At 45.0% G+C, this 23,903-nt stretch overlaps 2 protein-coding genes across 3 annotated transcripts; one reads left to right on the forward strand and one right to left on the reverse strand.

The window, feature by feature from the left end:
• The first annotated feature begins 123 nt into the window (after positions 1 to 123).
• TRIM25 (tripartite motif containing 25) lies at positions 124 to 10,346 on the forward strand. 2 transcript variants are annotated; one of them, XM_075770571.1, is made up of 8 exons: positions 124 to 788; positions 1,904 to 1,999; positions 2,866 to 3,099; positions 3,580 to 3,736; positions 4,375 to 4,458; positions 5,607 to 5,633; positions 5,966 to 6,061; positions 6,776 to 10,346. In XM_075770571.1, exons 1-8 carry the CDS (start codon positions 180 to 182, stop codon positions 7,306 to 7,308), a joined length of 1,836 nt encoding a protein of 611 aa, XP_075626686.1. In that variant the 5' UTR covers positions 124 to 179; the 3' UTR covers positions 7,309 to 10,346. The 2 variants fall into 2 exon arrangements, with proteins under 2 accessions (XP_075626686.1, XP_075626687.1); XM_075770572.1 differs by having other exon boundaries at positions 3,580 to 3,715.
• Positions 10,347 to 15,503: 5,157 nt separating this feature from the next.
• On the reverse strand, positions 15,504 to 21,833 carry LOC104632872 (meteorin-like protein). Its single transcript, XM_075771094.1, has 6 exons — positions 21,680 to 21,833; positions 21,053 to 21,074; positions 20,581 to 20,797; positions 20,393 to 20,501; positions 19,728 to 19,787; positions 15,504 to 17,265 (listed from the first exon to the last, which is right to left on the reverse strand). Exons 1-6 carry the CDS (start codon positions 21,831 to 21,833, stop codon positions 16,949 to 16,951), a joined length of 879 nt encoding a protein of 292 aa, XP_075627209.1. The 3' UTR covers positions 15,504 to 16,948.
• Positions 21,834 to 23,903: the final 2,070 nt, after the last annotated feature.

Raw genomic sequence — 23,903 nt, forward strand, 5'->3', positions numbered from 1 at the left:
CCGGGGAAGGTGGCCTGGGGAGCTGGGGAGGAGAAGGGAAGGCTGCCGCGCCCGGAACGTCCCTGCCCGGCCCGGAGGCTGCTGGCCCTCCCGCCGGGGCGGGGACAGAGCGCGTAGATTCCCGGAAAGCCCCAGCCCCAGTTTCGTTTCTGGCGTTTCGGGCAGCGGCAGCTGGGGCCATGGCGGCGCCGTCGGACCCGGGCCTGGCGGCTCTGGAGGAGGAACTGACCTGCTCCATCTGCCTCTGCCTCTTCAGCAGCCCCGTGACGGTGCCCTGCGGGCACAACTTCTGCGCCTCCTGCCTGGAGCTCTCCTGGGCCGGGCTGTCGGGGAACTTCAGCTGCCCGCAGTGCCGGGCCACCTTCGCGGGCCGCCCGCAGCTGCAGAAGAACACGGTGCTGTGCCGGGTGGTGGAACAGCTCCGGGGCTGCGCCGGGGCCGAGGAGGAGGGAGAGGAGGCGGCGGCGGGGGCGGCGGCGGGGTGCGGGGCTGAGGAGCCCCCCGTCTACTGCGACAGCTGCCAGCAGGTGCCCGCCGTGCAGACCTGCCTGACCTGCACCGCCTCCTTCTGCCCCGAGCACCTGCGGCCGCACCAGGACAGCCCCGCGTTCCGCGACCACCAGCTCTGCCCGCCCCTGCGCGACCTGCAGCAGCGCAAGTGTCCGCAGCACAACAAGCTCTTCGAGTTCTTCTGCAGCCAGCACGGCATCTGCATCTGCTCCCTCTGCCTCCTCGGGCACAAGCTGTGTAACACCAGCCCCCTGGAGCTGGCCAAAGCCAATGCCGAGGTAAGTGGCCGGCTCTGCCCCGGGGCTGGAGCCCCCTCTGAGGGGCACCCCGGAGCACCCCTTTGCTCCCCCGGGGCCTGGTGGGTCCCTGGGGTCGTGGGCTGCGGAGTGCCAGGGGGAGGCCGGACCAAGACAGGGACTGTAAATCTCGTGCCGGGCCTTGGCAAACTGTTATCCGCCCTCTGGCGCGCACTCGAGCACATCTTTGGAGTCGTTCCTTGTGATTTCCTCCTCTCTGCAAGATGGTGCTCCGATGGTCTGGAAAGGTGCTATCACGAGGTTGATTCCAGTTCCTGTCTGAGCTGGGCTGACCGGCGAGGCCTCTCGCCTCTGCGGTGTCGCTCCCAACTCGGAGCCTCCTCCGCTGCACAGGGTTTGCTGCGTGGCCTTACCACTGGCTGACCGAGGGACTGTAGACAGACATGGCCCTGTGTAGTTCTTATGAAGCACAGAATTATAAAAGTAGCCTAGGGAAAGCTCTAGCACATAGATAACAGCCAGGAGCAGGTTCTCCATGGAGTGGAAGGGAAGGAAACCTGGCCTTTGAATCTTACAGTGCAGCTGAAAATCAGAGGGTAGATGAGTAAAGCACACTTGAAAAGTTTAGGTGGCCAAACTCTCATCTGTTTGACGAGCGTGTATACTGCTTACCCTATGAAGTCCTCCCTGATTTAGCTTAGCAGCATCTTGAACTAAAGGAATAGGTGATTCACACCTGAGCAATAAAATTCACAATTAAAATGAGGGATGAACAGTAGCATTAACCTAGCGCTAAAGTCCAACCTGAGAGCTAACATAAAGTTTATTCTTGGCACTGGGAACTGCTGTGCTGATGAAAGCACTCAGTCTTTATCAAGAGTGAGTCAGCAGCATGCGTCCTGCTGTTGAGGGGCAGAGCTGTGAGGAGGTGTTGTCTCCACAAGCCACACATGTGCAGGAGAGTACTTTTACATCCTGTAAGATTTAAGAAGCAGTAGGTTTTAAATCGATAGTACTTAATGCTTACAGGGCTTATTTAAAACTCTCTGTAAATACGATTCTTACTCCAGTAAGCACGACCCAGATGAGAGCGGACGTGGCTTCTCTGAAATGCTTTCTGATCTTTTCTCTTGCAGTTGGTGCTGAAGAAGAGACTGATGGAGCTGTACAATCAGAGTGAGAAAGCTACTCGAATGATGAACACTGTGAAAACAAACCAAAGCCAAGCTGCTGTAAGTGGGTAACTACTCGAAATGCTGTCAGGTTGTTTGGCATACGCTGGCCGCTGTCACGCTGTACTCCTCTGACAATGGCTGCAATATTGAGATTGGATTGACAGGAGAAGGCGTTACTGGGAAGGAACAGAAAAGAGGCTTTTTGGCAGAGCCAGGCAGCTCTGTGGGAGATGGGAGTAACCCAACCACTGTGCAAGGTCTTTGTACCCCCATGTGCTGACACACCCGACGCGTAACAGGGCTCAAACCCCTCCTTTCCTGTGGGCACGTATCTGCACAGCCCAAGCTAAAGGATTAGTGAGCTGAGAGTGCAGAAAGTTGGGATGTCCCTTCCCCATAAATTACCACAACAAATCCTTGCTCTTAGCTGATGATTGGGCTTGCCGTTTGTGCCGACGGCCGGATCGGGTACGTCTACCTTGTACTGTCCTTTCTGAACCAAGTGGTAGAGACCAGGAAATTGAAAAGCTGCCAGGGTAGCACTTCTGCCTCCTCTGGGACATCTCTCAGAGGATCAGGAATTACTGCCACATCTCGGAGGCAGAAACAGCTACAGCCGTGTAAGTGGGTGCGCGGTGTCCGAGCTCGCAGTGGCGCAGCCCCGGCCCAGTGTTGGTATCCGAGTGGCACAGTTGGCCCCTGCAACAGCAGTCTGGAGACTGACAACTGGCCGGATTTCTTGGCAGTAAATTAGTTTTCTTCCCAAACTACATAGAAATACATAGCTTTTCTATTGCCTGTTGCAAGTAATTGAAGCCTACGTGTTCCTCAAAGGCTTGGGTTTTTCTTGGAGTAGTAGTAAGCAGTACTTTGTCCATGAGCTGTTCTTTTAAAACCAGTCTGTCTGTTCTTGTCTGATCCAGGAGACAGCTTCCGTAAAGAAAGATTTGCTGAGAAATGAGTTTTCAGAAATTAAAGCATTAATTGAAGAAAGAGAAAATCAGACCTTAAAAATAATTGCAGATGAAGAAAAAAGAGTTTGCAATAAGTTTGATTACATTTACGGTATTCTGGGAAGTAAGAAGAATGAAATTCAGTCTCTCAGAGATCAGATTGACATGGCACTGACTGAAGTCGATGACGTTCTGTTTTTGAAGGTAATATGACCTTTAGATGCGAATCCGATTCTTCCTGTTTCTAGGATGCGGAATCACAAAAACCTGCTGTGATAGTCCTGCTCTCCAGACGCTTTCAGTAAAATGATAATGCAGTTGTGTGCAAGAACCTGCTGTAAAAGGATGTACTGATAAGTACACAAATATCAATGAAAGCGTGCTGAAATGAAGTGGTAACTCCCCCCAACTCAGCCTCTGCAGCAAGTGGAGGGGCCAGTGAGTGAGAGAAACCATCTCCATGAGGTGCTGCAGCGCTGTGCTGTGACCCTGTCTAGTAGATCTTTCTCACTGCTTCGGGTACCAGTTGAGAATTAACGCCTATGGGTTGCCACTGAAATTTTGCCATGGGTCGGGTCTGACTTTGAAGTTAGATTTGAAGTTACATTTAAAGTAACTTGGTTGTGTTTTTCTATGTCTGCTACGCAAGGCGGTCTGCAGGAGATCTTCTGTTTGTCATTTCAGAGAGCAACAGCACTGCAACGAACATCAACAAAAGACGCTTTTGTTCCTGCAATTGAAATGGACCAAAACTTGATACATTCCACTTACCAGTCTGTCGTTAACCTTAAAGACATTGTGAAACTTTCAGTGACTCCATGTAAGGAGAAAAAAGGGGAAGGTATTGTATCACTTGAGAACTGGTGTTTTCTGCCTTGGCTTTGAGCTAAAATGAGGGATCTTCCTCCTCCAATCACTAAAAAATATCCTCCAAATATCACTAAAAAAAATAGTGCAGCAAATACAGTTGGTTAATATAAACTGTCTTCCAACTTCTGCGGTCCTCCATATCCACACAAAAATGCTACAGTCGGGGCTAAACTAGGAGAAAAAATGTGCCCGTGTCTCTTCACTTTTATCTGTACTCGGATAAGCTGACGAGTATCATGATACTATGCCCTTCTGGCACAGCTCAGCCTTTATTCCTTACAGTAATTTATGTTTTTATTATGTAGCAGGGTTGGATGCAGTTAGGATATGGATTTGAGGGGAGACATAAAACATTTTAGAGTGATAGGACTATGGTTACCCAACTGTAAAGGTGCTGGTCATGTAAGTCCTGTAGAACAAAGCCTACTTACCGGGTCAAGCAAAAGGATCTTTTGGACTGGGGCGTGGGTAGCTTCTATGCAGTTTCCATCTCTGCTGAGTGTTCTTAAGTTCTGTTCACATAGCTGAAAGATAAGATTGAAAAATGTCCTCACTAAGGCATTACTGTTCTGGCAATACAAACCATAATGTAAAATATTGCCATTGCAGCAAAACTAACACCTGGGAAAACTAAGGCCCCTCCAGGGGCTCCTCCAAACAGACCCTTGGTTGGAAAAAAGACTCTGGGACCACGTAAGTACTAAAGAACATCATTCTCTCCTAACTATGTTTTTTACCATTAAATAAGAATTCAAGCATTTACCCAAGAGCTGTTTGCTCTAGCAGTGAAGCGGTGATTGTCGTGAGCACTTTGGCATGGGAAAGGGAGGGCGTTTTGGGCTATTTAGTGATGGATGCCTTGTGAGCTGTAAAGCAGCAAACTGCCCAGATGTGACGGCGCATTAGCCTCAGCGTGCACCTGTAGTGGTGTCGGTGCAGGCCGTAAAGCAAAGCAGAGCCTCCCCACCCTCTGGTTCATGCAGGTTTTTTTCATTTCTACTAACCATTTGTTGGCTTGTTTGATGGATTTGTATGTCTTGAATCCTGCTTATGAGCTGTTCGTGTTCTGTTTTGGGTTTTTTTTCTTTCCTCCCCTCACAAGAGCATGCCCACAAAGAGAAAATCCTTCACCAGACTCAAGCTGCTTTGCAGCTGGACATGGATACCAGTAAGTGGTGATTAACAGCAGCCTTAACGCAAACGTTTTGCTGGCCATGTCTCACTTACAGTCTAAGGCTGGGGTGATGGAGACAGTCTTTGTGGCAGATTATCCCGGGGCCTTTCAGTGTTGTTTTGTCCAGATACAGGTATTAACGCAGCACTCTAGCCTGTTTGGAAGATATTCCACATTCTCTTTTTGAAATAAATCCAAGTGTTGAGAAACTACTTCTGTTACTTCCACTGAGCTCTTGACACGTGGTCCTTTCCATTCACAAGTCCTGGGTGTGGAGCACTCAGTGGGGTCTGTTGTGGATTGCTGTAGCTCCTGTTACAACAGATGTAGTGCAGCAAAAAGCAAAGGAACACTCTATGTGCCTCATGGGAACAGGCTTATTACCACTTGCCCTAGCACACTGCATCCTGGAGGACAGATGAAGCTTCTTCCTGGCTTCTCACCCTGTGAAATAGGAAGCAAATAATACGTTGTGCTTCATGTGTAGCTTTCCAGTATGGGTGTGTTTGTACATGGCTTCAACATGCTGGACCATCAGCTTTATCTCCTGCTGCAGCTTCAGAAGAGCCATGGTGATGGTGTTACAGCTGGCATAGTCTATCAGTGGCTTTTCAGTCTCAGCAGAACTCGCAGTTCACTATTTTTTTTTTTTTCTCTTTCCCTCCAGAGGAGAAAAAGAAACCTGGTAAAGTTGGTGAGTCCAAACTTTCAACATACTTATTCTAATTTTCATTGACTGCTCTTAAAAAGATAAGTAGATGGTCACTAACGTTGGTGTATTAAGCAAAAGCTCAACTCTTGCTCTGAGAAGGCTCTTACTAGTCACTGTGAGAGCGATCAAGCACTGAAAGATGTTGCCCAGGGACAACAGGGGATTTTCAAACCTTGACAAGACTGTAAACAACCTGAGCTAATATTGAAGTTAACCCTGCTTGGAGCAGGAGGCTAAACCAGATAACCTCTGTGTGTTAAGCACGCAGGGTTTCTTCCCAACGGGATTAACTCTCTTTTCCTATGTCAACACAGCACCAGCCATGGGAATACCAAATACTGCAGCTGCCCCTTCAACTAAAGAGCTTATTGACAGCTTTCTGAAGAAATCCAGAGAGGAGCTCTTGCAGTGTAAGAAAGACACCCAATGTTACGCTACTTAAAGATGACCTTTCCGCGCTTACTGCTCTGGTGTTATGTGCCCTCTGTAGTTATCTGACAAAAATACTTTTGAGAGGGTTTAGTTAGCTTAATAGGTTATCAACTAGTTGTTACAAATTGAGGAAATTTTTGGAGGAAAAGGGGGCGGGAGGTTTCTAAGTGGTTCTCTTGCCAGACGAATCAAATTTATCTTCGGTATTCATGTATCTTTATGGAGGTAAATGAAGTTTTCTCAGTAATGGCTTTGCTTTCCCCCAAAATGACTGCATTAGGGTAGCCTAGAAATACGAGGTACCACACAATTTTTCTTTGAAATGAAATGCAGGCTTTTATGTGAGCCCATGATGGCTTGCTTAAGATGCTATACCAGATGGTATACAATATGGTATACCTTTTGCTGCCAGTTCAGCAATCTCTTTTCTGCTGGCATATATTTGGGTGATGAAAGAATCCCATGGGGATGCAGGAAGGAAGGAAGGAAGGAAACTTGCCCTCCATTTGCCTGCTGTGTAACAAAGCTGCAGTTGAACCCAGCAGCTATTTCTGTGGCCCTAAGAACTGCCTGCCCCGTGGAGGAGAGCAGAGCAGGGAGATAAACACACATAGGAACAAGTGCCTAGGCATGACGGTATAAATAAAAGTGTCTTGCTGTTCAGTACCTTCAAACAATTAATGTCATTGCAGATGCTGCTAACATCACGCTGGATTACAACACAGCTCATAACAAAGTGATTCTGTCTGAAAGATATACCAGGATGTCTGTCTCAGACACTCCCATGAATTATAACCACCACCCTCAGCGCTTCACTGATTGTTCCCAAGTGCTGGGCTTCCAGTGCTTCAAGAGAGGCATCCACTACTGGGAAGTGGAACTGCAACAGAACAACTTCTGTGGCATTGGCATCTGCTACGGCAGCATGGACCGGCACGGGCCTGAGAGCCGCCTGGGGAGGAACAGCAGTTCTTGGTGTATTGAGTGGTTTAATGCCAAAATATCATCCTGGCATAATGATGTTGAAAAGTGCTTACCCAACGTGAAGGCTACCAGGATTGGTGTGCTGCTCCACTGCGAGGGAGGGTTTGTGATTTTCATGGCTGTTGGAGAGAAGCATAACTTGATCTATAAATTCAAAACCGAGTTTACTGAAGCCTTGTACCCTGCCTTCTGGTTATTTTCTAGTGGCACTGTTCTCTCTCTCTGCCAAATGAAACAGTAAGGTCTCATATCTTAATGTAGTTCACCTAAGTACTTACATGTAGATAATCAGTCCTGCAGCAACTCTTTGTATGTCAAGTCTAAGAAGTCTTGAAGATTATTGAGATGAAAATTATTAGCTCTTTTAAGCAGTTTGGGAAATCTGCTGATTCTTTGGTCTGAATTGCTAAAGCCTTTAGATCATGATTTAGTAAAATGTTGATGATAGTAAAAACTGTGGTGAAAAGTTTTGCAAAGGCCTCGATTGTCCTTCTAAAAGCAAAGTTATGATACGAACCATTTTGTGTCTTCTGTGGTTTGCTGTAAAGGATCCCCAGAATTCATTTTCAGGTCTAAATGTGTTTCACAGGTAGCCAGAACCCCTTTGAGAAAGAAATAGGAAGAATTCCTTGACAAATTCAGGTTCCAGGCTTTGAGATAGGTCTCAGTGTTGCCTTTTTTCTATAGGCAGACTGTTGTCCATAGTCAGGATTTGCAATGCACACATTCTCAGTGTGTGACTCCATGAGATGGTACAGAATGAACTATTAAAATCAGTAAGTTTATGGCTCTAAGCAATAAAAGTCAGTATGACAAATCTCATCAGAATGGAAATGCAGAGACTTAAAGTTGGTGCATAAGAAACGGTGTCAGAATCACCAGGAAATAAATGACATTGACTCAGAGACTGGGAATATGCCAGAGAGCCTTCAGGAAGACATCCTGCAGAGCAGTAGTGTGTGTCCTGTAATCATGTAGCTTGTGGGATGAAGCATTCTGTCTCATCTTCTGACCCAGAACGTGCTTCACATCTTCACACTGAATGCTCTCCAATGGGGTGCGTTTTTTGTGTGCTGAGAAGTTCAGGGAGCGCATTTTTGGCTTGCAGAGGGAGCCTAAATGTGCTGTTCACTTAAAGCAGAGTCTGTTATAGTAAAGCTTTTCCTCTTTGTGAGGCAGGATATTCTCTGCTGGTGTATCTTTAGAAACTGGATTTCCTACACGTTACTGTGACTCTGATTTGAGGAGTCTCAGGACAGTGTGCACAGCACATAGAACACGCTGCTTCCTCGCTGCAGGCAGCCAGGTGGGTCTTTTGAAACATACAGAGAATTAGCACAAAGGAGAATATACTTCCATTCCCACTGGAATGGGTTTTTAATTCTCCTGGTGTTCTTTGCTTTGGGTTGTGGTATGTCTTCAGAAGTCCTCGCCATGTACAGAGGAATCTGTACTTCTGTATTTCTTACTTAGAATTTAAAACAATCAGTAGGCAGTCAAGGTATTTGGATCTCATAGTTATTGGGCCTGTACCTTGTTGACGCCTCTGGACTTACCATGCCAGCTCTGATTTCTTGGAGTAGCCTGTGAAGAACAGGGAAGCCCACACGAGAGATTTCCGGGACTTTGATTTGTAAAACTTCCTCTTATGGGACTCGGTGAAATAAACCACAAAGCTACTGCTGGCAGTTTAGAAGGGAGTTGTTGGATGGCTCAAAGGAACCTCTGTACCTACATTCCACATTAGCCAAGTGCTTTAGAGAGAGACTTGCAGGAATTCAGGCTTGGTGTCTCTACTTTTACTTGGTTTCTAAACTCTCAGTACTTTGTCAAGGATAGCATAAGTCTGATAAGACACTTCCATTTCTTTGGCCAGAATAGGATATGGACTCGGTGGTGGAGCTGAAAGTGCCACGGCTGTCTTTGGAATAGTTGTAGTATCTCAAGGGCCTCAGCTTTCCAAAGCAGAGTCAGCACTAGAACTACCAAACTAAGCAAACCACTTCAAAAGGTGCAGAAGGAGGATGTGTCCTGCTAGGAGCCAGCAATGAACGCAAAACTCTTCCCTTCCCTCCCCCCGCACTTCCAGTTTTTCAGCAGTGAGGGACAAGAGCGGTTTCCTCAGAGAAATCCTGTGCCTTCAGCTGCTTGACTGTCACACAGGGCTGCAGCTCCGCTCAGTAGAGCGCTGAAGGAGCGAGTCCCCTGTCCCCTTGTTCGCGGGGGGGACGTGCTCCTGTGGTTTGTGCAGTGCAGAAAGTCCACGGATTTGTAATGCTTGGTTCTTCGCTTGAAAGGGGTGTCGACACTAACCTCTAAGTCTATGGGCTTCCTTAGCCATAGTCTGGAGTGATACTCAAGCAAAGTAAAGAGGAGCTTTTATTCCGCCACGTTGGACAAGGGGGGATTCTTTAAATGTGACACCAGTGTATGACCAACAGTACATAACACATAAGGTGTTCTGGATTACCCCGGCAGTGAATCTAGCCTGCCGCTGTATTCCTGATTCGCTCTTTTGTTTGTTCCTTTTTTGTACTATGAATGACTAGAAATGGTAGAATGAAGTTCTGTTAACTCGGAATGAAATGAGAAATGTGTAAATGAATTGCTGCATTTCTGAAAACTGTTGCTTTGGTTAGCTTCAACTGTCTTGGATATATCAAAATGGTATGATAGAACATTAGGAAAAAAATTAGTTACAGCATGATAAATAATGGTTCAAAAGCCTCTTCAGCACAACTGAGGTGTTTTTACTCAGCTAGTAACTATCAAAGCCGTACAAATGTAGATACAAGCATATGTTTTAATTATAATTCTCTTTTTAATACTATAAAGAACCCAACTTACCCAGTCTAAAAAAAGAACTAATTCTGCTGTTAAGAAAGTCATGAGGATGTGGAATGATTTGCATATTAACATACAACTGACAGTAAATATGCAAACTTGCCCAATAACCTGTTTAAATTTAATCTTTTCTTCAATTAAACACATCAGTAAAATACTGCAGTTAGAAAAATAAATGCTTACATAACTATAAACCTGTTGATTGTACTGATAATCAGCCATGTACTTTGGTATTTGCACTATATGTTATTACATATGGATGTATCAGCTAGACATGCCTGTCAGGGCAATAGACGTAGATTTTATGCCATCTGTTTTTTGACTGCGCCTGTAACTGGTTTAGAAGTTGTCTGTTGCTGATCTTTTCAGCTGTAAAGTGAATGAATTGTGATATTTTGAATTCAATAAATATTCATGGTAAACCCTAACTCTAAATATTTGTTCTGTGCTCAAAGTTGAAGCAAGCAGTAAGGAAGGCAGAAACAAAGACGCTATAGTGTATGAACAACAGGTCTTTTACTGCATAACTCACCAAGTTATATGACAGCTGGGCAAAAGAGAAAAGGAGGAGAGCTGCACAGGCTGTGGTGTCCTCTGGACTGCCAAATGCCATCCTAAATTATCCCCTTCACCTGAGCTCCACACCCTTTGCCAGTGACGCTGCAGCCTGGCAGAGGATGAGGGGAACACCCTGCCCAGTAAACGAAACTGGAGACCTTTTCAGGTAAGCGAAAACATGGTCATCAGCTAGAGGAAGATGAATGACTAAGGACCCAGCGTGTGTAATAGGATTGCCTAAAAAAGCCTGAGGTGATGGCGAGCATCTGCCAGCTTAAGTTACGTTCCAGAAGTAGTGATGAGTGATGATTCCTGATATTATTTGGTGAAATCAGACTAAAGGGGAGGCAAGGTGCTGCCTCCCTGTGGGGCAGAGGAAAGCAGCCCAACAAAGAGCTGCTCCGGTGGCTCGATAGACTTCCACCAGTTGGGCAAAGCAAAGGCACCCACAAAACAAGTGACAAATTGACTTTTCCACTTAAAGTTCTCCAAGTGGGTTAGGCTGATGAAGGCTTTGGGCAATAAGCTCTCTGAAGAGCTCCCAGAGAGTCAGACAACGGTATTGCTTGATCAGCACGGCAACGAGAAAAAGAAAAATAATTTTCATGTCCGCCAACTACCGCCGGAGTTTGGCCTCAGTTTCCAAGGACAGACAAATAGATAGTTTGAGCCTGCGTAAACCTGACTGTGACTGCAGCCTGGGTCTTGAGCAGGTACTGAAACCCCGGAGAAGTCAGCATCCTCGTTACTCGTGCAAGGTCTGCTTTCTCACTTGCTAATGTAACTTCCTCTCGACTTAGCTTTATGATCCCTTTTTCACAGCAAAAGGAACTACAGACTTGGGACTCCAAATCATATTCTCTGGGAACATATGTGAAAATGTTTATCAAGATGTTTCCTAACATTCATTTCTCTTCCTAAAATAAATTGTATTTGCCTAGTGTTTAACAGACTGTGTTTCTATACCTAGTTCTCTGACTCCCCCCATCTCTTCCCCCCTTTCCCGATTCCCTCCCAGCTGAGTGGCTGCTGCTTCTCAAATAATCGATACGTCAGTTAAAAACATGCCACGGTGTGGTCATTGTATGACTCCTATTCAAAGTTCATGTCATTTAGACTTTCATTGGCAGCTATTTTGTCCCATTAAAAAGTTCAAGACAGTAATTTGTGAATCTTGCTCAGCCAAGTAGAATTGTGAAGAAAAAAAAAAGAAAAAAAAAAGGAGTTATTTCAAAAGTCTATTAATTGTGGTCTGTCAGTGTTCCTCATTCAGTTTTTTTCCTAAGCCTTGTCATGGGCTCACATCTGTCAGCCCCGTGTTTCCCAGGCTTCTATCAGATGCCGTTACATCAAAAATAATGGGTTTATTCACACCATTTATTGGACTTTGTGTGGTAGACACATTTGTATGTCATTTTATGGTGTAACAATTCCATTTACATAAAATATAGGCAATTATGTGAGTCTGGCCAAAGCACTAGAGGACGGTGGGAGAAGCCACCATTAAAATAATAAAAGCTAATTGAAAAGAGGCAGGAAATTTAGGTGAAAATGCCATCATGACCAATTCTTGATCTTAAATTAGTTCAACAGATCTTTAAGGAGGCAAGTTAGTTGTATTTGGTCCCTGTTTGCTTTAAACTCAATGTTTTTCAAGGTAAGAAAAGAATTTGTACTGTTTACAGCACCTATGTGCTATTTTAAAAATCAAGTAGTTCTTCGTGGAGGAAGAAAGAGGTTCTTTGCTTTAGGATTAGGTTTTTTCCACAATTTAGAGAGAGTTTCCAGATTTGCCTGTAAATATCACTGTTGTGCCTTAGAAGCCTGATCCTGCAAATCCTACTTTTATTCTCCTGACTGCAACAAAGTAATTTGTGTATCCATATACAAAGTCAAAACCAAAATTTTAGATCAAATTATCAGCAACACTTTTCAATGAAGTGTAACAGTTTCTCTTCTGGAGTCAGGAACATCACTCTTGCAAAAGTAAATCCCCTAGGGTTCACAGCAAGCATTCACTTTGCATGACGCTGATAAGCAATCTTGGCACCCTAACAGCTAAGGACATTGCAATTTTGCTGTAACTTCTCAGGTTCACAGTGAAAAGGGCTCCTGCTCGGTGGCACACTGTGACGGTTGGTCTGTGGGCAGACCCGGAGTGCCAATATTCCCTGTTGGGCCCTGACTCATTTCAGGTGCTGTGACTGACAGCGAGAGTTTTCCTTTAACCAGTGAGGTATTATTGCCCTGAAGACAGAGCAACGCCTTTCTCAAACATTACTAGGATTATATGCTGAGATAAAATTATAAATATGCTAAGTATGACTGTACTAATTACAAAAGCATGAATTACATATCTCTAAATTATCACTGCAGCATACTGAAACCAAAACTCATCACTTCAAAATGAAGAAAAGCATTTAGAAAAGCTATAAGTATTCTTAACTTTGACTCTCCATTAATATTTCGAAAGCCTCGCTAGATTTCAACAGCATGAGATCAAGACCATTAAAAAGGGAGAAAAGATATACTCTTGGTCAAGGACAGAAAAAGAGAAAAAAAATATTCCTCTTCCCATGTTGAAGTTAAGCATACAAATCTCAGAGCAGAACGAGCTCCCAGGAGAGGTGTTAAAACACGGGCTCTCTCCTGACAGCAAAAGGTATTAGATACTCGAGTCAGCGCAAAGCTCAGCATAAACCCCCGGTTTCAAGACTTTGGCACGCAGCTCCCGTGCCTTCCCACTGCAACTCTCAAGGTCTCTGAAAACCACGACTTTGCCATTTCATACAGTGACAGAAGACTTATCGTCCTACTTTGTTATACAAGCAGGGTTCTTATCCTTTTGAGACAAAAGTTGAGCTTACATTTCAGCAAAACATAGCGAAACATTTACCTTAAAAATAATAATAGAATTGGAGACAGGGAGTGAATGAGTCAAACCCCTAACAAAGGGAATAAGCCTGTATTCATGTAATTAACTTCCCACAGAATGGTGTGTTGAAAATTCAGTGCATCTGAAAGTGCACAGAAAAGGCAAGGTAGACATGAGGAAAAGACCAGCTGCGTTCAAAAAGGGCAAAATCCACTCCGGTGTAAGCAGGCAAAACCTCATTTGAATCGGTCACGAAGATTAGCCCGCAGTGTCTATTCACAAACCTTTACTTCATGGTGCTGGTCCAGTCATTCAAAGACTCATTAGAGATTCTTGCAGCTCTTTGGTCTTTCAATAAAATGGGGAAACGTCCTGTCCCTCTTTCGATTCTCTATCTACACATCAGGCACAAGTCCAGCAAAGAACAAATGATTAAGTGCACAGAGAGCCCTGCTGCTTTATGGAATGTTAAGGATCAGAGGGATTACAGAAAAGGCTTCGCTTCCTTCCTGGCACAGGCTGAAACACTTAAGCTTGCAGTGTGAAGGGGAAAATGTTCTACATGCTTTCCTCAGTAAAGATAATTCATTGGATTAAATTCAACCACAGCAAAGCAAGAAGATCATGTTTGTTTGCAGCTGTTCACAAATGTGTTTTGACTATAACTTAGGTCCCTCCTTCCCCATACTAGGTCTAGCTCAAAACTTAAAGGTGGCACTAATGAGAGCTGGCACCCAAATTCCACCAAGGGTTGCCTCAACTCTCCACATATGAAGCCGTGATAGTATTTAACCCCTTCTGACCACATTTCCCTGTATGCAGAGTTGGAGAAATTGATCCCCAAAGACTGATAAAACCCATGAAGATGCTTTTGGCATCCTTACTTTGTTTTTAGGTACCTATTCCCTGAATACATGAATCACTGTGCTTTTGTAAGGCTGCCCAGCCCTATTTATCCATTTTGAAATGAGGAAAATGCACAGAATTTTTGAGAAACAATTGAATGAAGAGTTCGTTTAGTGCCATAAAAGATGCTTTCTTTTCTATATGGTTCTTGAACCTAGAATGACAGACTCCTGGGATGTGGAACTTCCTGTAACAGATCTCCGGAACCATACTGATTGCACCTCCTTTAGGATGTCTAGGACTCTTTTGAAAGGTTTTATCATCTTCAGAGAGAACAAGCAACAGAACAGATCTCACATGGAAGACTGCTGCTTTATGCAAAATGCTGACTCTAACCATTAAGCAAGAATTATCATCAGCTGTAGCTTAAGCTCCTTGTTGCTGTTCTTCACCTCTCTCACTCCCAGCCTACCTTTCTATCTTTATAAACAGCTTCATTTCTGCTGGCTTGAATGCTTCATGCCCTCAGTACAATTGCTCTCTGCCTGTTCTTTTGCAAGGGAGGGCAAATAAAGCAGCGTGGGTGAACTGGGGATACATTCAACGACATACATAATGAAGCAGCGGGCATTACAAACTGCTTGCCTAATATGTTTTGTCTCTGTCCAACCTCTTGTCTGAGAAGACTGAAATGAGCATATAAATGCAACCATTGGCTCCTATTATACATGAACTAACACAGCCAGTGCAAGGAAGATTACTCGCCTTTAGCTTTTATTCTACCATGACTACAGAAAGGACTCCGTGGTTCAGTTAGAAACTACGTGAGGTAAGATGCCAGGGGAAGAAACATCGCTTGCTGCCCTCGGAACTAAGTACTTGGAAAAACACGCTATCACCCTAGGCTGACAGAGCTTAAAACACCGGGAGACAAAATTAAGATACCGTGACCTAACCACAGTGCCTTGCTGTGATAAGGGCTGTCCACTTTGTCACCCTAATAAAATCACTGAAATTAAAGAATGTATGACCTGATCTTATGTTACTCTTCAACTACGTTACTGCTCTTCCACTGATTCAAATTTTCCATCTTATCCCAATGGAAACGCTAGCTGCTTTGCCCCACTGTTATTCAATTCTCTATCTAAACATCCTCAGTCTTGTTGCTGGAAGAAATTTGGACCAAACGTACACAGCAGTAGTGCTACTGATTTTACACAGCAGAACTGGTTTTGAGTGTGGGCACTCCATACATGTTTTCCCCAGAAAACTCAGAATATTTGTTTAAAATCTGAAACAAATGAAAACAAAAATATTTTCTCCAAAAAAGCTTTTTACTCCAACACTTGGAAATATTCAAGCACCTCTACTAGTTACTGGTATCATGATAGTTATCTCAACTCTGTGCAATATAGGGAGATTACAGCCAAATAGAATTAACAAACTCAACAACCTTGATCTCTTATAAGCTCTTTGTTATTCTCACTGATCGCAAGGATTTCACGTTGCTCATTGCAAGGCTGACAAGTCCACAGAGCTGTGGATTAAATCACCAGATCACATGCGTTTTTAAGTATGTTGTTTCACTTCACACTGGGTTATTTTAGTTTTTCAACTACTCATTCACTAAACTACTTATTTGCTTTAAAAAGAACACATGATTTCAAAGGGATGATACTCTATGAAAGCAAATATTATGACACTGATGCTATAAGAAATGGCTTAAGACTCCTTTAAAAGGCAAAGCCCCACACAAGTTTGACATATACGAATATGCAAAACAAGAAGAAACACAGTAGCTCCAATCTATACTAAAAGAACATATTTTCTCTCATATTTACAGTGCAAATACCCACTAAAGAAGAGTACTCCATTTAAAATCTCAAATGTAGCATTGATCTCCAGCTCTCAGAGTACTTGGGTATCCCTGTACGTCCTCCAATACTTTACGACGGCCAGTTCGCTTCGGTCTTTCCCCTTGTGCACTAAACACTAACTAGAGCTAGTTTGGGGCCCAGTACTATGACTACCAAATATTATGTTCTCACACAGACACCATTACAACCAAAACTTCCAATTACTTCAATGCATTTCCCAAACACCTTTTCTCATCTGGTAGTGATACAGCGTTAGTGTTCCTATGAGCTAAAGTGCAGGATCCCTCATTGGCCTGTTTGCTTGGGGAGCAAAATCAGACACTGCCAACTGTGCAGAAATCACCAGAGTGCTGCAGAATTACATCGGCTGTGATTTTGTCCCAGAGGGTTGGTTAATCTCCGATAGCATACAGAAGGCAAAAAACCTGGCAAACCTGCCAATTGCCTGAAGGTTTAGTAACGATGGCTAAGAATCATGTTAAAAAAAAAAAAAAAGGCAGCTATTTGGAAGGGAAATCAAGTAGAGATGGGGGAAGAGAGAAAAAGCACATACTATGCACACAGAGCAAAAGATGTTAGGAAGGATTTTGTAATACTGAGCACAAGCTGCTTTCTAACTATGAAAAAAGACCACCTTTTCAAAAATTCAGAGTTATTTTGTGAGACAAAGACGACATGAAGGAGAAACTAATGAAATTAATGCAAATGTGGATTCAAAGTCAGAGGTTACAGGGCTCACAGAGCCGTTATCTTCAGGAAATTCTCCAGGCCCCAGTTTTGGTGAAATTGTTAGCTTTAGTCCTTGGGTTTAACTCTACTTCAGACTCAGTATCCAAAACTGGGCTGAAATTTTTCAGCTCTCAACTCCAGCGTCACTCCTGTCAGTTGAGCTGAAACTCACATGGGTTGGCTCCTCTTTCTCTGGCAGCACGGTAAACGAACATGAAATCTTTAAATCGAGGAGCACAGCCCAACCAAGCTTCGCCAAAATGTTCGTTTCCAGTGAAAAGGAAATCTCCACCTCCCTTCTTCACCTTGCATTGCAGCAGGGTTCGTACAGGACCTCGCCATTCACCGCTTGCTTCATCCTGCTGGAAAATTCTGTTTTTCTGCCTGCAGACTTTCTGGATGCTGACGTCAACGTGTGACATGTGGTTCTCTGAATCGTGGGAAACATTTCGGACAGATCCTTTCACCACTAGACGTGAAGAAGACAGGAGTTGGTTATGGAGCAGCAGGTAAGTAGTTCAGGTACTAGGAGCTCACTGAATGAAATAATTGGAGAAACAGATTTGTTGTGCGGTTTGCATGCCTACCACCTACAGGTGGACACGTTTCTGAGCTTACATTGCACCCTCTACACAGAGGATCCCTACACAAACGGTACTGTGTGCTTGGAAGCATGCTTTATCACTACTCAAATCAGTTACATCTGAGGAAAAAGCATATAACTGGCTTGATAAGGCAAAGTAGCAGTAAAGGATAAAATACATGTGAAAAGAGGTCAGCTCAGTGATTCAGTTTTTTCAGACTGTGTTCCAAGACAATGACTGTCACAGGCTATCTCCTTCCTGTCTCCAGGGGCCTCTGAAGCTTTTCCTTTGAGATCAGTAACAGAGGTTGATGCAAGAAGAATCAGAATATGATTTGGTTGGAAAAAAATAAGAGCTTGTTAAACGTTTTTCATTTAAAGATTTGGTATTTTTTTCCCCTCAAAAGAAAATGTCATCCATCCACCAAAAGACACTTTGGGAGATGATGAACAACATGCAGAACTCTTAAAGTGACTTTATTTGCAACCTTATTTAAAAAAATCACATAGCATGTATGTACCTCCTTCTCCCAAAACGATCCTAGCTGTTTTCTGGCAAGGAAAGCATAAGCAGCCATAGTCTGATTGAAAGCATCCTTTGCATCAACTGCACAGAGAGTGAAACATCCCATCTGACAAGTGTTTGCTGTCCTGAAGCCGTTTCTCTCATTCTCATCACTCCCATTTTTCACAGCAATCAATTATTCTTCTACCAACTAAGTTAATTGCAATCCCATATCCAGAGAAGGCTCAGAAACATGTCACCATTTGAGCCAAGAGCTCTCGAGCACATGAGAAGTTATCAATGCAAGAGGAACATCACCACGCTTCTGCCACAAAAACTCTTTCATTTGGGTACAGAGAACTCAACAACCCAAGAGGCAGAAAAAGTTGATTTCTGAAGTTTCCAAGAACTTCCTCATTTAATTTCCAAGGGAATCTAGAATTTTATGTAACAGATGTGTCTGCTCTCCGTCTCCCTCTGTGTGATCATCTTTAATTGGATGCAGTCTATTGCCAAGCTATAACACACTTGTTCCCGGTGCTCCGCGTTGCTCCAGCACTGCTCAGGGCCCAGCACCTTAAGAATAACTATAAAGCCCCTATTCAGTCCCAGTGTCATTTACACTTTCATTAGCAGCTATTTTCTCTAATCAAAAAAGTTGATGATAGCGATTTGTGAGCTGAGGGCAAGGAAGTCAGGCCATAGAGACAGTTCAAAGGGCTGTTCCTTCTGCTCGGTTGCTGCTGTAAGTGTCCCCATTGTGCGCCCTGGGCCTCCTCATCTGTCAGTCTCTGGTCTTTCAGGCAGCGCAGAGGGAGAGCATCTCGCATGGGAAACGATAACTTCTTCGAGTAGAAACAATGGGCTGGATTGCATTGATTAATTTAGAAGAGGAAAAATTACCAGCTAAGGAGCAGTCTGTGAGGGCAGCATGGTCTGCACTCTAGCTTGGTATTAGCACAATGATGTTGGCGGGTGATTTTATCGGTAGCCTTTTCCTGGTAGGAAAGCAGTAATTTGGTGTTTTGTTTTAAACGGTGACTAGCTATAAATACAGTTCAGTTTTGTTTCTTTACAGCCATATAATTGTGGCCACGTGGAGAGGCAGCTCTACAGCTTTAGCTATCAGACATAGTCAAAGAGGTACAAATTTTAGCGTGCAAAACTATGGGAATAAAATGAACAAATCACGATCAAGAGAAAAATAATTATAGTGCATGATTAAGTAGAGAAAATGGAAAAAGCTTTTAATGTACCATCAAATTAGTATTTCTTATTATTTTTTATCTTATGGAATATTAACTGCTTTGTTTTCTCATAAGGCATGAAACTGAATCAGTACATCACTGAAGGAAGTTTAAATCACCTGAAATCCTTAGCTCAGTTACAAACAACTCACGGCCTCTGTAGAAAAAGAACTAGGAAGTGTACAAATTGTCAGGGAAGAAAGAGAGGGGAGCATATTCATCATCAGGGGAAAAAATAAATCAGATGAAGGGAATAAAAAGGAACATACCAAGCATATATAACCTCTGTGCATCTGTGTGTGTCTACATGCATGCGACTGCTACTTCTGAGAGCCAACAGCACGCTTGTGAGAATTGCTTTCAGTTCAGTTGTAGATCATAACCTTTCTGCCTGCAGGAAGTGAGGACCTTGAAAGCAAGCTGCTTCTCCCCTCTAGGTTTCATATTTTCCCCACATTCCAGTTCTTTTTCACACAGCTAGTCTCTTTCTCCCATCAGAGACCACAGTCATGCCACTATTTTAAGAAAAGAAGCAAATAAATCCAAATAATCAACACATAATTAAGGGCTGAATGACTAGCCTTTAGTCAGCTTACCAAAATCACTGCTGCAAATGGCCATAAGAAGTTCCACGTTGTCACAAGGACGGCACATAGCTAGAAAACAAAGAACAGTTAGTTATAATACTATATTGTCTCTCATTGCTAAAGGAATATCCTTGGATACATAGGAGCACTGAGGGTGCTCCTAGGGGGGATAAGTGTTATCGGGTGCAGGATTATGAAAGGAAAGAAAGGTAAATGAATTTTCAAGCAATGTAGATGGCTAATCCTGTTTTCAAAAGATTGTTCTAATTTCCAGAAACTGTCTTGGGGCCTTGGGTTCCTCATGAATTTAAATCTCTTCTGAACAGGGGATTTAGGCTCCTGAAACCCACTCAGGTGCTCTCAGAGATGATACTGCTGTCCCATGACCACAGCACGTCCAAGACCAAGCTGGCTGCTAACGGAGAGACAGTTTCTCTTGAAGCTGCAGTGTTCCCTCCCACACCTACAGGATGCCCCTCACGGTGGCAATCTGAAAACATACTGCACCTGGCCAACAGTCAGGGAGCCGGCCGAAGGACCTCTGTTACAGTGACAAACCCCTCAGCCCAAAACAGCGTCTGTCACTGGGGACGCACTGCTGAGGTCAATGGATGTCAGATGCCACCTTGGATCTGCCCCAACAGCAAGAGCCCCGAGGCTGGCCCTGCTCTTACCTTCAACCAGTGCCATCTTTTTGAAGTCTGGGCCAGCAGCGCTCTGGTTGCTCAGCAGCTCGTACCAGAAGCTGGCTGTCCGGCGGCTGATGTCTGTCTGCGGGCTGGCCTGCAGGAAGGGGGCCACTCATTGCAGTGTGTGGGCACTGAAGACACGTGGTGGGTCGAGTCCCTTCTGTCTCGCTTACCACCAGATGCAGCTGCCCAGCACGTTCCACATAGATGCTGGCACCCTGGAAGTCACTGGCGGGCTCGACGCAGACAGTGGTGTGCCAGGCACTGGAGAGGTTAGGCTCCAGAACAACGCACAGGGCTCGTGCTGGGTACATCCATTCCAGGGAGCCCTCGGTGCAGCGCAGATGGACCTGCTCCGCTGTGCGGGAACGGGGCTCCCAGCTCAAACCGCTGCCAAGACAATACCATCGGTCCGTCACTAACAATCCGCACAGCACAGGCAAAACAGCCCAGCAGTCACTGCCCAGAGATGCAGGTCCTGCTCCCAACGCTGACTCTATCCCAACAACTCTTCCTAACTTCCTCCACCTGGGCTACATTCCCTCCCTCCCCTCCCCACAGCTGCAGTGCCGCAGGGAGGGGAATCGCTCACACCTGGTCCCACACCTGGGTGCACGGAAAGAAGCCTCAGCTCCTCTTGCCTACCTGCAAATCCACGCTTGGATGCCTGCGGCATACAGAGACATGACAGGGGGAAACTCCTCTCTGCTAAAGAGCAGCAAAAACTTTCCGTGTGGTAGGACTGGCCAATGCTCAGCTCTCCAAAAAATCCCACCTGTAGGCAGGTAAGGGTGAGAGCTACTAGCAGTAGGAGCTGCACAAAGAGTACTGATGTTATGTCTGAAAAATTGGGTTTAAAAGCCTAAATTTCTAAAATTATTTTTAACACTTCTGATAAGAATTCATCAAGAAAACGTTCCAAATCAAAGCAGGCTGTGCTGCCCTGCTCCTCAGCTCTTGCTCAAGCTGGTGCAATTTCATTGCTTTCAGGAAAGTTACTTTTGCTTATGAAAATCAAATCCGTAATAGCAGAATTAGTTAAAAGGAAAGGGCAACAAAACGCAGAGAAAAAGGATACAATTTTTGTGAAAGTTTTGTTGTATATTTTCCTATCGGCGTTAAAAAGATAAAGCCGCCAGCAAGGCGAAGCTGCCACCCTCGTCAGCTGGGACCGGCCGCTCCCTTTCCGTACGCCACGGGCGAGACCCCTCGGAGCCGCCGGCCCCGCAGCGGCGAGGCGGGGCCGGTTAAAGGACGGGGCCGGCCCGCTACCTCTCCGGGGCCCCCGGTTCAGCGGAGCCCCCCGGCACCCCCCTGCCCCTCCAGCTGCAGTAACCGGCGGCGCCCGGGCGCTGCCCGCCACCACCAGCAGCCGCAGCAGCAGCGCCAGGAGCCGGGGCGAGCCCCAGCCCCGCTCCGCCGCCATGCGGGCCCGGCCGGCACCCCCAGCGCAGGGACGGGAAGCGGGGGGTGCCGGGGCCCGGCCACCGCCCCCGGGTCACTCTGCCAGCGCCGCCGGTCCCCCGCTACGGCCACAGAAAGAAAACTGCAACCGGCGGTGGGGGGAGGAGGGCACAAAAGCGATAGCTGGCCATCGCGATGGCTGCGCTTCTCTCCTCTCTTACTACTTTCTACAAACTAGGGCCGGGCAGCCGCCCTTTGCCTCCAAAATATTTTAAAGTGATTAATAACAGTTTCTCTTTGAGGTTTAGGAACAAACAAAAATCTTGGCAACATAATCAAAGCAAACATTGAATGATTGATGGAAATTCAATAGTTTTAACTTTTGCTTTCATGATTACCATTCAGGGGTCCGTGCACAAGAAAGCACAAGGGCCTGCAATTATCATGCTAAAAGCCAGGCTGTGCCTGCCAATAATTAGATTTCTATATGCATTGCCCTTTCCACATTTTCAATGAACGACATGGGGAGGTGCTCTTTTGCAGGTCTGAGAGAGCGAAGCTCTTTACTGCAGCTCTTAGGCCTGGAATCAGGATTTTGCAGCAGGCCTGGGACAATGGCCCTCGGCGCTGCTGGGTGGCACATGCCAAGACCCGCACGGCATTGTTCCCCACTCAGAGCGACAGCACCCATGGTCACCAGGACTCTCCAGCCATCTGTTACCTTGTGGTTAGCAGTGTGTTCTCATATTGCCCGCGGATGCGCAAGGAAAGAGAAGCAGAGATGGTCCATTGCATTTCTGTGCTTAGGGCTTTTCCTTAACAGGAAAATATATTTGCTAGAGGAGATGCCCTGAAATTAAGAGTTTTAGCCCTCAAGCATTTAACACCTTGAACATTACTTGGACCCACACACAACCACTTTGCTTTTCATTCACCAAACATTTTACATTTTTACTTTTATTATCAAAAGACAGAAATAAAATTTCAGTCTTGACTTGCACTTTTCTAAGATACTGTGTTCTTTCCCACACGTACCTGTGGTGTGACTTCTGACACAACTTTAGGCTAAAGCCTGGCTCAAGTTGGTGCCACGTAGTTCACTCCACCAGTTCTAAAAACATTTAGAAATGCATTAAACCTAGATCTTGTATTAACATGAGCATCAGCAATCCTCAAAACTCTGTGAACTAAGAAAAAGCCTGCTGAATATCAATGCTCTGACCCTACCGTGAATGGAAAACAACACACAAATAGCCTTTATAAAGGTTTGATTGTAAGATAATATAGGAGCTAAGAGGCCAGAGCCCATTCTCTCTTTTGTGCAAATGAGATCAGGGAACAGAGGAGAGGACTTGGGGAGGGAACTGACACTATGATAAAGTGCCCCACAGGATTTATTCACTTCCAAAAGCCCCAACTAACCCATCTGCTGCCATCAGAAGAAAGCACTGAGCCATTTGATCTCCAAACACCTTCCAGCAGCAGCATTTCACCTTTTTCTGTGGAAAATCTTGCATGTACTTTGCTGGCTTGTGCTCAGCAGCCCTCCTGCCTCCAGTTTACATTACCACCATGTAACACCAGAACATCTCCTATTAAAACTCTTATTTAGAAATTGCTCTTTACAGGTAAGAAATTTGTAGGCCTGCTTCCCTCCTTAGACTAAAGATTGTGCATCACAAACTGTTTTAAGATCCTAAATCACTGACAACATCGGTGAGAAGGAACAATCTAGACATTTCAACTTAGTACTGAAGCCTGGGCTTTTTAAACACGTCTATTATAGAGCCTCACAAACTCAGCTTTTCCCCAGGGGTGAATAGCTCAAGGAGAAGGATGAACCAGAAGTGGGCAAGCAGCTGCCGAGACATCTTTGTAGGTTACCAAACAGCATTAGTTTTACCTCTGACTGACGTTACCACACCGGCTAGAAAATTTACCATGTATCTGAGGTTTGAAACGTTTGCACTTTGCAACAGGCAGCTCAGGCAGAAGCACAGCTGCAGCATTCAACAAAAATACAACTCTGTTCTCAAAATGACCAAGCTGATCGTACAGAAGCCAGGCAGTTATTTTCATCACCAGGTTGTTA

The sequence above is a fragment of the Balearica regulorum genome, chromosome 18 (assembly GCF_011004875.1).
Source record: "Balearica regulorum gibbericeps isolate bBalReg1 chromosome 18, bBalReg1.pri, whole genome shotgun sequence".
Lineage (NCBI taxonomy): Eukaryota > Metazoa > Chordata > Aves > Gruiformes > Gruidae > Balearica > Balearica regulorum.

Excerpts from the sequence above, each read along its gene's own strand:
- TRIM25 (XM_075770571.1), top strand. The coding sequence starts at position 180 with ATGGCGGCGCCGTCGGACCCGGGCCTGGCGGCTCTGGAGGAGGAACTG. Across the intron at positions 789-1,903 it reads TGGCCAAAGCCAATGCCGAG|TTGGTGCTGAAGAAGAGACT; the intron begins GTAAGTGGCCGG and ends TTTCTCTTGCAG. Across the intron at positions 3,737-4,374 it reads TAAGGAGAAAAAAGGGGAAG|CAAAACTAACACCTGGGAAA; the intron begins GTATTGTATCAC and ends TTGCCATTGCAG.
- LOC104632872 (XM_075771094.1), bottom strand. The coding sequence starts at position 21,833 with ATGGCGGCGGAGCGGGGCTGGGGCTCGCCCCGGCTCCTGGCGCTGCTG. Across the intron at positions 20,502-20,580 it reads CTGGGCAGCTGCATCTGGTG|GCCAGCCCGCAGACAGACAT; the intron begins GTAAGCGAGACA and ends CCCTTCCTGCAG. Across the intron at positions 17,266-19,727 it reads CATTTGCAGCAGTGATTTTG|TGGTGAAAGGATCTGTCCGA; the intron begins GTAAGCTGACTA and ends CTTCACGTCTAG.